Raw genomic sequence first — 14077 nt, 5'->3', positions numbered from 1 at the left:
CGGGACGCGGAGCTCTGTGAAGCAGAAACGCGTGGGGCCCGTCGCCCCGCGGGTCTGCCAGAGCCAGGCCCGAGCTAGGGTTCTCTGGTACACAGCACAGGCCTAGCAAACAACGCGCTGAGGAGATGCTCATTCTTTCCCTGTCATCCCAGGCTTGCGCTTTTCTCACCGAAGCTTCTGGCAAGGGTAGGGAGCCTGCAGATTCCATGTACTCTGTGCCTGACCTGCCGTGAGGGGACATGCGTGTTCCTTTGCTCCTGGAGGATACCAAGACGCGGCAGCGGGGTGTCCTGGGATGCGGGGGCATTTGTGAACTTCCCCAGCCGGGACTACGTGCTTCTGTCTCCTGGCAGATTAAATATTTCCTGTTCGGTCTCGGTTTACTCTGCGTTATGAGGAATTTTCAAAATAGTATGTATTTTTTTTTAAACTTTGGTGAATACACGAACAAGTTCAACAACAAAGGAAAATTACACACAGTCCCACCCTGAGAGGAGATAGTTAATATAATAACTCCTACCTAATCAAGGCCTCTGGATTCTAGTCATTTGCGTAGCTGTCCGCTTATTCATTCCCTCATTCAATAAATACTTGTTGAGCACTTGCTATGTTCCAGATGCAGAAGTTGCAGTGGTGAGCCAAACCAGCTAATGGCACCACCAGGCTTACTAAACTTGGGACTTACTGGTTCAACTACATGCTAAATAACCGTGCTAAAAATTTCATAATGTGTATTTGTAAATCGAGATAAAGGCTTGAAGGAACCAACTGTACACACCAGGGTGTTTGAGGTTTTGCTGTAGAAGTGACATTTAACCAGAAAACAAAAAAATGAGAAGATGAATTAACCAAGATAGGGTGGGGGAGGAGATAGAAGTAGTCCAGATGGAGGAATTGGTATGTCAAAGGACTTATGGTTGGAGGGCCAGTATGTCATGTTAGAGAAGCTGAAAGATGATGGCTTAACAAGGCAAAATGTTTTGCTTAAGAAAAAACTAAAATGTGCTAGGAAGGAGAAAAGTAGCAGAATTTGGAATCACAGTGAGGAGGTACACCATATTCCACTTCATTGATGCATTTGCTTCTTCCTAATTATACTTGGTACTAGGATCTCTGGGGTGTCTACTTAAGCAGTTGGGTGGAACCTGTAGCAATGAATGTGCTGAATACAGGTAAGGAGGAGGAACTACTAACGTTTATTCATGTAACCTCCCTTCCCTAGTGCTCTCTCCAACAAAGCCCTATTCCTAAAGCTCCTCCCAAAATACGAAGAATCTCTCCCTCATAAACATTCAGTTCCTTTCTTCTCCATACCCCAACTCCTCTCCTCTCACCCTCCTATCTGTTCTGTCAGGCTTTCAGAAATAGCTGTTTTTACTCTTTGGAAGTGAGATTTTAGGTACATGATGAGAGGGGTAGAATGAGTTATGAAGAGGAAATTCCCATTGCCAGTGCTATTAGAATGAGGAATATATTACTGATAGTTTTGTTTGAACCAGGACAACATAGTCCCGTACAAACATTTTTGTAAAAAGTATTTAGGCACTCTGGTACTTAAATAATTTAATAATGTTTAATTTGCAATTGATATGTACTCATTCTAGAAAATCTAGGCAATAAATGAACAGAAAGAAGTTAAACATCACTTATAATCCCAGAGTTTAAAAGGCTGTCCAAGGAATTTTGTGTGTGTGTTGTTTATATTTTAAAGGTATTTATTTAAGTAATCTCTACACCCAATGTAAAACTCGGAACTCATGACCCGGAGATCGAGTCACATGCTCTTCAACTGAGCCAGCCAGGTGCCCCTGCGTATGTTTATTTTAATATAAACATGGAATCATGTTATTTTGTTGCCTGTTCTTTTTCATGCAATATATTGTGAATTACCTATGTTAATATATTTTTACATTATTTAACATTTTTCATTAGTTTAAGTAAAACCTCTAGAAACATTTTTAAATTTATATCCTCATGATAATTCTCTAGAATGGGTGAAAGTTATGAAGATTTTGGAGACCTATTATTAAATTCCCCTATGTGAAGATTTTACTAATTCTCATTCTATCACACACATATGTAAGTGCCCGTCTTCCCATACTTTTGCCAATATTACACATTGCCATTCTTTTTCATCTGTGTCAAGGAGATAGCTGAAAATAGTTAAACGTTATAATTTTTTAGTATTCTTACTACGTCTAATATGCTTCAGATTTTTATAGGACTTAATTTTCTAGAAAAATGACATCTGTGTTAAATGAGATAATTTCTTATATCCTTCAGTTATATGGGTTAAATCAGCTTACTGGGTACCATTATCACTGTTATTTATGAGGACTTCTCAGTACAGAGAAGAAGTGACACAGAAGATTAGAATTAAAATTAGGAATTTAATAGAGACCAGACTGGAAAAATTTGACACTAAAAAAGAAATGAAAGGATACCTGGAGTAGAGGTAATTTCTAAAGAATTCTAAAAATGTTTTTACAGTAACAATATAATCAAAAGAAGTATCACTTCCTAAGAGGACATTTTATAAAATGAAATTTGATGTTAATAGATTAGAGAATAATGTGTGGAAATTTGTCAGGCTTTCTTTTATGAAAACACATCAGGCACTGCTATAGAGAGTAGTATCGGAAAATAGAAATGAAGAAATTATCTAGACTGGAGGCCAGAAAGATGCAGAGATTGGAAATATGAAGGAGGTTTAGTGACATGGAGCATAGACAAAAAAGGCATACTATATATTTGGTCAGCTCCTGAAGAAAATGAGATAATGGGAAAAATAACAAAAAAACAATTTGAAGAGATAATAGCTGGGAACTTGAAGAACTTAAGAAAGTCACAAGATCATGATTTAAGATGCCCAATAGACCCCAAGCAGGAATCCTTTCTAGGCATGCAGTGACTCTAAAACAAATATTAAAATCTTAAAAGCTAGAGAAAAAAGACCTTCAAAGGAGTACTTATGAGGTGATAATTTAAAAAGATGGAACTAAAATTGAAGAAAATAATAAATTTTGAAGGGGTGTTGGAAGAATTTGATATATATTAACTGTAGTTTTTAACGTTTGCATATTAAAGTTTGCAAGATTGCAAGACCAAAAGATAAGAAAAGATATATTATTTCCAGAATACTTGAGGAAAAAATAGTGCAATGAGAAAAAAATATTCCAAGAGAAGACAAGAAAGGGAAAGAAAAAAAGTAGAAAAGGTATAATAAATAAAAAAACAAAGAATGGCCAAAAATAAGTCCAAATATTGCTAATTACAGTAAATATAATAGTACTAGATGTTCAGTAGGATAGACGAGAATATATCAAACACACTCTAAAGCTGGTGAGCTATATTACTATACAAACTAGGATTTTAGGCCAAATTACTAGAGATAGGAGGTCACATCATGTTCATGAAAGCTCAATTCACGAGAAAGATTTTTGAATTTTGAAATTTTGAAAGTTTTGAATTGAATGAGTCTTTTAGATTGAAAATCTATGAATCAAAAATTGGTAACTTTAAGGAGAAAACGGACAAATTTATCATAGAGGAAGATTTTAATGTACATTATAGTATACCTCAGTCAGGTAGACACAAAACATATGATAAACACCACCGCTTAATAAAATCTTGCTCTGACGAGCAGTATACTGCATTCATACCTGATACTCAGCTAGTACACATTGTTTCAGCTGTACCAGTTGTTAAAGTATTGATATATGTCCATAGTGGTTAAATAGTTAACTGCCCCAAGATCACTGAATGTCTTCCATGGAACCTCCCAGAGCAACCCATTATATACCAACTACAGAATTAAGAGCTAGCACTGCAAGCTGCCAGCAAACATCTCACTTGAGAGCTATAACATCAGTTTTAATTGCTCTTTATCCATGCTAAATACACTCCCCACCACAAAAAATCTTTAAGATAATGCCCAGTGACCATTTGGCTTCCCTAAGTGTGGGGCTGCCTGCCTTTCACAGGCAATCTCACAGTCATTCTCACATAGTCATTTGTGAGAACTGCAGCCTCTGGGGAGTTCCAGAGAGATGAACAGGGCAGTCAGATGAAAGTAACACTATTGTAGGCAGTATCCAAACATACTCTTGGTATAATGTGTACTCCCATGACAGATTTCAATCCACAGCAGATGAGTGGGGCCTATGGGGATGATTTATGTCAGTACTCCTGGGATACAGATCCCTAATTTTATCATTTCTATTGAATTTCACCATTATTTAGTGGGATCGTTTTGCTAAAACCCACTGAATACCTGCCCATCATGGGTGTCAGCGACACTCATTTTATTAATGAAAATGACCACCAACATAAATCTCAGTACCAGGAATATTTAGTTGAGGAAACAACAGCAGGAAGGTCATTCTGGCTTATGCTTTTAACTGCTGTATTATATTACTTCTCATCTGGGCTGAAGGATTAGGTCTGATACAATTAAACATGACAATCAACAGATCGTTTTGTGGCATAGTTATTAATATAATTGAACACATATTTAATGTACAAAATAGCAAGTGTTAAAAAATTGTTAATATATTTCAGCAAAAGCTAAAAAGAATATTTAGCCCCATGAATAGTTCTGTTAATGTTAAATAATTTTTTTACTTACAAAGATGACAGTTAAAAAAATTTTTTTTAAGATTTTATTTATTTGTTTGACAGAGAGTGTGAGCACAAGTAGGGGGAGCAGCCAGCAGACGGGAAAGGAAGAGGGGAAAAACAGGCTCCCCGCAGAGCAGGGACCCTGATGTGGGGCTCGATCCCAGGACCCCAAGATCATGACCTGAGCCCAAGGCAGACACTCAACTGACTGAGCCACCCAAATGCCCCCATTACAAATTAATTAATGTGGACATTCTTGGAGGGGCTTTATGCAACTTCCTACATCCATTCATGGTGCAGACAAGGGCATCTGGGTCAAAGAAAAGATTATGGCAACAATTTCCAAAAATTGATAAATAATGGAAATTACTAGAATACTTTGATGAGCAACTTAATTAGAACTTCACTTGGCACACATTTTTATAATCTATAGGTTAGTTTATTTTGAAGATGTTTTAAAATTTTTATTCATATGTTAACTTATATTGCTATTGAATGTCAAACATTTATTTTTTTTCAAACAATTTTTTTAAAAAGATCTTATTTATTCATGAGAGACAGAGAGAGAGAGGCAAAGACGCAGGAAGAGGGAGAAGCAGGGCTCCATGCAGGGAGCCTGATGTGGGACTCGATTCCGGGACCCCAGGATCACGTCCCAGGCCGAAGGCAGGCGCTAAACCGCTGAGCCACCCAGGGATCCCCTTTTTCAAACATTTTAAAATCTCATACTTGACTATATGTAACAGTTATCTCCTGCTTGCTTTTTTTTTTTTTCAAACACATGTTAGATTTATAAAATTTTCACTGATAAGGCCACATTTCAAAAGATTATCATAGAAGGGATGCCTGGGTGGCTCAGCGGTTGAGCTGCTGCCTTCAGCCCAGGGCGTGACCCTGGAGACCCAGGATCAAGTCCCACATCGGGCTCCCTGCATGGAGCCTGCTTCTCCCTCTGCCTGTGTCTCTCATGAATAAATAAATAAAAATCTTAAAAAAAAAAAAAAGATCATCATAGAGTTTCTCAACAAAATGTAATCATTAGAAATGAATAACAAAAAGATAACCAGAAAAACCTCATGTGTTTTCAAGTTAAGAAAACATTTATAAATAATATATGGGCCAAATAAATGATAATGGAAATTAGAAATATTTAGCACTAAATGATAATGAAAGTACCATATGTCTAAAAACTTGTAAGTAAAACTGTACTTACTAGGAAAGTTACAATCATTAATAAACTGGAAAAAGGAAGACAAGGAAAATTAATGAGCTAAGTATCCATCTGAAATAGGGAATAGTGAAGTTATCTGCAAATAATAGCAAAGTAAGTTTGAAGAAAGCAGAAGGAAGGAAATATAGTAACAGTAGAATTTCAATACAAATACTCAACAGAGAAAATCTTGTCTTTGAAAAGACAAATAAAAATGAAAAACACTCATATTGATGAAGTGAATCCCCTAGACATCAGAGTGACTCGATTTCGGCTCAGGTCACAAACTCAGGTGTGCGAATGGAGCCCCACCTCAGGCTCTTGGTGCTGAATCTGCTTGTCCCTCTTCCTGCTCTCACAGGCACTCTCTCAAAATCTTAAAAAAAAAAAAAAAAAATCCCCAGGGACACCTGGGTGGCTCAGTGGTTGAGCGGCTGCCTTTGGCTCAGGGCATCGTGATCCTGGAGTTCTAGGATTGAGTCCTACATCAGGTTCCCTGCATGGAGTCTGCTTCTCCCTCTGCCTGTGTCTGCCTCTCTCTGTGTTTCTCATGAATAAATAAATGAAATCCTTAAAAAAAAAAATCCCCAAGTAAATCATATTCAGAGTGAAAGGGGACATAATTTCAGATGCAAGAGATAGAGATTGTAGCTTTCCAGAAATAGAGTAGGTGGTTTGGACCAACCTTTCAACAGAGAATAATTAGAAAAGCTAGAAGAAATATAAAATATTTAATGTAAGTTATAAAAAGATTATGTTTAAAGAGATTGGAGAATTAAGGCAATAGGTAAATTTCAGGACCAAGGGATCCCTGGGTGGCGTAGCGGTTTGGCGCCTGCCTTTGGCCCAGGGCGTGATCCTGGAGGCCCGGGATCGAATCCCACGTCCGGCTCCCGGTGCATGGAGCCTGCTTCTCCCTCTGCCTGTGTTTCTGCCTCTCTGTGTGTGTGTGTGTGTGTGTGTGTGTGTGTGTGTGTGTGTGTGACTATCATAAATTTTAAAAAAAAATTTAAAAAAAAATTTCAGGACCAAGATCTACAAAAGAAGGGAAGCCAGAAATTGAGCCCACCATTTTAGCCAACTGAATTAAGCAATATGGTAGAAATGAAAAGTATAGAAAATAAAATAATGTAAATCACTACACTAACATATTGAAGGAAAAATCTAGGGTAATTTCAATAAATGTTGGAAACCATTTTATACAACTGAAAATATATTAATGGAAAAATAGCAACTTTGAGTAGAACTTCCTTAATCCAATAATAGGAATCTACTCCCAAAAAAGAAAAGAAACTACAGCAAACATTGTACTTAATGATGAAACGGTGAATGTATTCTTAAACAGGAATGAGAGGAGTGCCTATTGCATTAACATTTGCATTTAACATTGTACTGAAAGTCTTAGCCAGTGCAGCAATGAAATAAGTATTAAATAAGAACAAAGCATTTGCTTATAGATGTATGATTATCAACAAAACCTAAAGTATAAAACTTACAGATAAAGTATTAAAATAGCAAGATTGATGGATAAATAATTTTAAAAATCCACTGCATTTCTATACACCAATAACAAACAAAATTTTAAAAGAACATTTACTAGGGATGCCTGGGTGTCCCAGTCGGTTGAGCATCTGCCTTTGGCTCAGGGTGTGATCCTGGGATCCAGGATCAAGTCCCACATCGGGCTCCTTGCAGGGAGCCTGCTTCTCCCTCTGCCTATGTCTCTGCCTGTCTCATTAATATATAAATAAAATCTTTAAAAAAAAAAAAAGGAAAGGTCTGAAATGAGACAGTACTAAATATCATAAAGGAAAAATTAAGTTTGACTATATCTAACTGGCTTGGTAGGATATATGCCAAACCTTTTGCAGTACATTTTAATAGATATTGATACAGAAATATATAATTTGGCCATATATGACTTTTTTTTTTCTAAGTTGCCTCATCTATGCATGTTTTTCTACAACCAGCTTTTCTTATTTAAAAATGTTTTGGGGGCAGCCTGGGTAGCTCAGCGGTTTAGTGCTGCCTTCGGCCCCAGGCCTGATCCTGGAGACCTGGGATCAAGTCCTGCATCGGACTCCCTGCATGAAGCCGGCTTCTCCCTCTGCCTGTGTCTCTGCCTCTCTCCCTCCCTCTCTCTCTCTCTCTCTCATGAATAAATAAATAAAATATTTTTAAAAAATGTTTTGGAAGCACCAGGGTGGGTCGGTGGGTTAGGTGTCTAATTCTTGATTTCTGCTCAGGGTCATGAGATTGAGCTCTGCATTGGGATTCTCTCTCTCCCTCTTCCTCCGCTTCTCCCCAACTTCACTCCTTAGCTCTCTCTCAGGAGCATGCTCTTTCTCTCTCCCTCTCTCTCAAAAAATATATATGTTTTGGAGTTCTTTCATATCCATATGAAACTATCCCTTTCCTTTTAAATGTTGCACCATAAGGGCACTTCAGTGGCTCAGTAATTGAGCAGTCTGCCTCCGGGTCAGGTCATGGTCCCCAGTGTCCTGGGATCGAGTCCCATATCGCCGGGACCCTGCTTCTCCCTCTGACTATGTGTCTGTCATTCTCTCTGTGTCTCTCATGAATAAATAGATCTTTTAAAAAATAAAAATAAATGTTGCATCATATTGCAAAGTATTACATATCATGGCTATATAATCAATAATTTCTCCTTTCATGTACATTTAGGTTACTTTCAATTCCTCATTATGGTGAAATATATCTTTATATATGCTTCTTTGTATTTATAAATGATTATTTCTTTAGATTAAGTTCCCATAAAAAATTGCTCAGTCAAAAGGTCCACACATTAAAAAGTTTGATACATCAGGTACTCTCAAAACCTAAGCTGTACCAGTTTATGCTCCACTATAATGTTTGAGAGTACCATTTCCTACTATTGCCAAAAGCAGATAGTTTCGGTTTTTGAGATATTTGCTTCTAACATGAGCAAAAAGAAGTTATTTATTATAGTTTGTATAATTATAAATAAGTGAATATCAGTAATAAGAGAATGCTAGAAAACTAAAGAAAAATGTGTTCTTTGCTTTCAGGTCAGTGCTGACTGTTGCTTGTGAACAGACTGAAGTTCTGCTTTTTGACCCTATATCTTCAAAGCACATAAAAACACTTTCTGAAGCTCATGAAGACTGTGTAAATAATATCAGGTTAGTGTTATAGTGAAATTTACAGTGTGACACAAAATATTCTATTTTGAAAGTTAATGAAAATTTGTAATGTTTTGCCCAGCAGTGCTAGATACACATTTACGATTGTGAATTTTATCCCTTGTGAAATATATCCCTTTAATTACAAAACTTACTGTTAACCATTTTGGATTAGAATCTTTCTGACATGCATTTTTACTCCCATATGATTTTACCTTTTCTCTTCATATGTCAGGGTCATCATTATGAACCTCAACCATGTACTATGACAATCCTGCAATGTCTTTGGGTTAGTGATCTGTATAGAATTATGACAGTCCCATCACTAGGCTTCTCTCACCCCTAATCCCAAATCCAAACTTTTGAGAGGAAAAAACACATATGCACAGAGAACTTCTTCCTAAAAGCATGTTGGAAACTCCTTAAATTCTCAATAATCTGGGAAGTAAATAACAATTGAACAGCTTGGTGGATTAATATGCAGTCATTAAAATGATGGTCACAGGGACTACATAACAACATGGACAAATGCTTGGGACAATATAGGTTAAAATCATGATAAAAATCGTTAAAAATATGACATGAAGCAGAAGATAAGGAAGTATTTTTCAGTGCTAACATGGGATGGTTTAGAATGAATGGATAATGAGTAATTTTCTGTTTACTAAACTTATGTAATAAGATTATATTCCTTTTATAATGATTACTTATAATGTTCAAAAAAAAGAAATGTGGAAATTACTTCTAGTCATGGTGACACGCTGAATTTTGATGTACCTCTATGCTCCAAACACATAGAACAATAGATTAAATAGCACAAAAGATATAGCCAGGCTCTGAAACAACATAAACATTTTTGTGGGCCAGAAATGGAACACAGACACAAGCTGTTACAGGGCTGAAACCACAAGGCCACTGGGTTTTGAGTCTGGTACTGAAGTGTAGTAGTTTTGGTTCCTGTCAAGAATCAAAAGTACTAAAGTACTTCATGTGAGGCAGGAACCAGAGCCCGAATTACTACCAAAGCCATGCAATTGGCTAGAATACCTGTCCCATTTGTGAAAGGCCAAAAAAAAGGAAAACAACTATTCACTACCTGAGGCCATGGGTTTTGGCTGATAAGATACAACCTTATGGCCAGGAATTGAATAAAGTTATTACTGAGTCAGTGATTGAATGTATATGTATGATAGCTCCAATATCAGTATGAAACTGGAGGCCTTAATGTCATTATAAGGTCCAATTGTGGATTAGGGGTTTAGAAATCCAAGTGGGGGCAGTTATAAAATCATTAAATAGGAAAGAGAGGAAAAAATAATTAAAAACCTTGCTTACTTTAAAATAAGCCTATAACCAAAATTCTAAAACTAATGAAGACATTTAATATTAATATAACAAAATCAACTAAAACAAGCATTTTTTCTGGATGAAATTAATTTTATGGAGTAGTCCAACAAAGACTTTATTTTTAAAAATAAATTATTTATTTTTTTTTGACTAGGTAATACATGCACGTGGTACAAAATTCAAAGGTACAAAAGGGTAAACAGTGAAAAGTAAGTCTGTCTCCCACCTCTGTCCCCTAGCCACCCAGTTCCCCTCCCCAGAGGCAACCACTATTACCAATTTCTTGCTATCCTTTTTGAGATAGTCTCTGCATGTACAAGCATATACACCCACACATACATACACTTTTATATAAATGGTAGCATTCTACATACACAATTATATACCTTGGCTTTTCCCTTTATAACATATTTAGAAATCATTCCATGTTAGTGCCAATGGGATGATCTTATTCTTTTTAACGGCTGCATAGTATTCCATTGATTGGAAGAAACCTTAAAGCATTTTTAGGATGCTCAAAGAAATAAGTTAACTGATACTTTCCATTTAAAGATAACTCAAAATTATGAAACAAAAGAATTGAAACAAGAAACAGGTTAATGTGGAAAAGAAGCAACTACAATTCTTAGAAATTAAAAATGTACTTAGTATATAAAAAAATTAAAAGATGGGATAAATTTTATCCTTTATGCCATTGATGAAGGAATTAATGGGTTCAAAAATACTAAGAGTACTTAAAAGACATAGAGAATTAATTAAGAGATTCCAATGTATATATTTGAGAATTACAGAAAAAGAAGATGCAGAGATTGGTGGAGAGGCAGAAAATTTTAAGCATTGAAGAAGTTCCTGAATCTTTGCATCAAAAGTAAACTCTAGAGTGTCAAGTAGGTTAAATAAAGATAAATTTATCTACATTTAGACAGGTTGTAGTAAAACTCTAGAATATCCAAGATAAGGAGAAAATTTTAAAAGCCACTTAAGTTAGAAGCCAGATTACCTACAGAGGTATAACTTAGCATTATAACAGAAGTCTTCTCATCAGCAACAGTTGATGCTAGGAGATTATGTAGTACTATCTTAAATACTAAGGGAAAATAATGCCCAATGCCATATCATATCCAGGTAAACTATTATCCCATAATGAAGAATTTAATTAGGTGAAATGACAAATGTTATAATTATTAATAGCAGAAAGATAATAATTTAGGTTTTTTGGGGGAGCATATTTAAAACAAAGTTTAAACTAGAAGTCTAGGTTTATTTTCTACTAGTCAATTAAAAAGAAAAAAACATGAAATTAATTTTTAGTAATGTTTACCCTCGTAGGACTAAAATATTATCATTTCAACATGTAATCATTATAAAATTTTTTGAGATATTTTAGTTTCATTTTTTAATGGAAATTTTTCAAAATCTAGTGTTTTATACTTAGAGTACAACCCAGTTCAGACTGGTCACATATCAAGGACTGAAAAGGCCACATATCACATGTGGCTGATGGCTACTGAACTGGACAGTATAGCTTTAGATGGTAACAACAAATAGGTTGTGTGTAATATTGTAAGGTTCATGTCATGTTCAGGAAGAAGATAGAAATATTAAGTAATTTTAGACTCTTTCAGAACAATGTATAATTAAATATATACAATGAAAAAAACTAAATTAAAGGTAAGTAAAATAGCAGACATACAGTATGTAGCTAGCTTCCAAAGCAGTAGAAGTGGGGGGACAGGGAATATTGAAAGCTTGATTAGTTTTCAGTGGAAGATAGGAAAGCTTAAAAAAGTAAGTAAGTAAGTAAGTAAATAAATAAATAAATAAATAAAACAAAGGAAAGGAAAGGAATGATAAGTAGAAAACAAGAAGTAGAAATAGACCCAGTATATGAGTAGTTCATAGTAAGTATAAATGGATTGACTTCTTTATTAAAAGACACAGAAACAGCAATTTGAACAAAAACAAGAATCATCTGTATATTCCTTAGAGAGATACCACACTAAAAAAACTAATGTAGATTATCCTTATTGGACAGATGGAAGACCTAAGATTTTAATAAGGATAAAGTGTAACAGTACACATTAATAAATGGAAAAATCAACTAAGAACATATAATAATTATGAACTTCTGTATACAACTTGAAATTTGTATATTTCAAAAAACAACAAACCCAAATCAAAGCAGAAAAGGAATTACAAGTTTATAATCATAATAAGAGAGAGATTTTAATACATTTCCATCCCAAACTAGTAAATCAAATAGATAAAAATTAAGCTATAAAAGTTTTTAAAATATCTTAGACAACCTTTCTACTAAAAATATAAATGAGGGATAAGATTTTTTTAAAATATTTTTTTAATGTAAAGTTGAGCTGATAAGAAAGGAATCCTAGAGACAAAAATGAAGTAGAAGCCAGAATGCAAAGAAATAAACAGGTTCAGCTGGCTTTTACCCTGGCTTTTATCTGCCAAATGCAGGTGACCTTGAGCTTCTGTTTTGATATGTATAAGGAGTTATAGTGGACAGGAGAGTTGATTCTATGGCCAGTTGAAGATGAGGAGTCTAATAGAAAATTGTACTCCAAAGGGCTATTCTTAACAGCATAACAGTGATCTAGAAACATACCACTTTGTTCATGTAGATCATGACATTGGTAGAGAAGTGTCAGAAAATTTCCTCAGTAAATTTCTAACCATAAGTCAGCATTCATGCATGTGTGGGGCCCAAATTCATACTACCATATGGTCCAAAACCATCTAGCCAGCAATTTAAAATTGGATCTAGGATGGTAGTACTGCCAGGTACCTGCAAAAACAAATGCAAGTCTTCTCTGAGGAAGAAAACTCAGTAACATAAAGAAGTCAATTCTTTCCAAATTAGTCTATACATTTAGTGCAGCTCTAATCAAAATACCAACCTTTTTTTTTTAACTTGACTTAAAAATTCATATTGAACAGGGAAGTGCCAAGAATATCTGAGACAGTTTTGAAGGAGACTAAGTTGGCAGGCTTCCAGATACCAAACAGTCTTAGGACAGGGATAGATTAAGTGCCTAAAGAAATGGGGTAGAACTTCCAGAAACAGACCCATGCATATAGGGAAATTTAATATATGACTGCAGGGGGATTACAAATTGGGGGAGGGGAGGAAAAAAGAGAATTAGTTCTATATATATAGGAAATATCTGTGAGTTAAAGACCTATTTATGAAAGCAAACCTTTAAAGCTTTAGAAGAGATATAGAATATATTTACATTCTAAGTATGAGAAAGGATTTTTTAAGAAAAAAGAACATAGATTAAAGGATTGCTAAATTCAACTGCATTAAAATTTAAAACTTTATTCTAACCAAAGACATAAATAACAGTGTGAAAAGATAAGCTATAAGCTGGTGGGAGAAGATATTTTCAATGCACATAGCCACAGAAGGATTAGTATGCAGAATATATATGACAATTACCCTGGAGCAAAACAGGCAGAGAATCATAGAAGCTAAAATGAGCAATAAATTTGGAAACATTTTCAAACTTCCTAGTTATCATGAAAATGCAAATAAGAATAAACAATGAAGAAATACTAAGTATTGGCAAAAATGTTGAGAAGTAGAAACTCTAAGACATTGTTGATGGAGTATAATTGGTAAAATTTTTTGAAGAGCAATTCAGGAATACCTGGCAAAATTGAGGATCAAACAGATTTTTATTTTTAAGAGATTAAAGCATGCGTAAACAAGGAG

At 35.2% G+C, this 14077-nt stretch overlaps 1 protein-coding gene across 1 annotated transcript in view; it reads left to right on the top strand.

The window, feature by feature from the left end:
* Positions 1 to 14077, top strand: part of DCAF10 (DDB1 and CUL4 associated factor 10) — a 43926-nt gene that overhangs the window by 833 nt on the left and 29016 nt on the right. Inside the window, exon 2 of the mRNA XM_041763173.1 lies at positions 8881 to 8994. Coding sequence (XP_041619107.1) covers positions 8881 to 8994 — 114 coding nt within the window. The remainder of the gene's footprint in view (positions 1 to 8880; positions 8995 to 14077) is intronic.

Source organism: Vulpes lagopus, chromosome 7, assembly GCF_018345385.1.
Source record: "Vulpes lagopus strain Blue_001 chromosome 7, ASM1834538v1, whole genome shotgun sequence".
Lineage (NCBI taxonomy): Eukaryota > Metazoa > Chordata > Mammalia > Carnivora > Canidae > Vulpes > Vulpes lagopus.
Note: the sequence above shows the minus strand (reverse complement) of the source record. Positions and strands in the feature narration are given on the sequence as shown.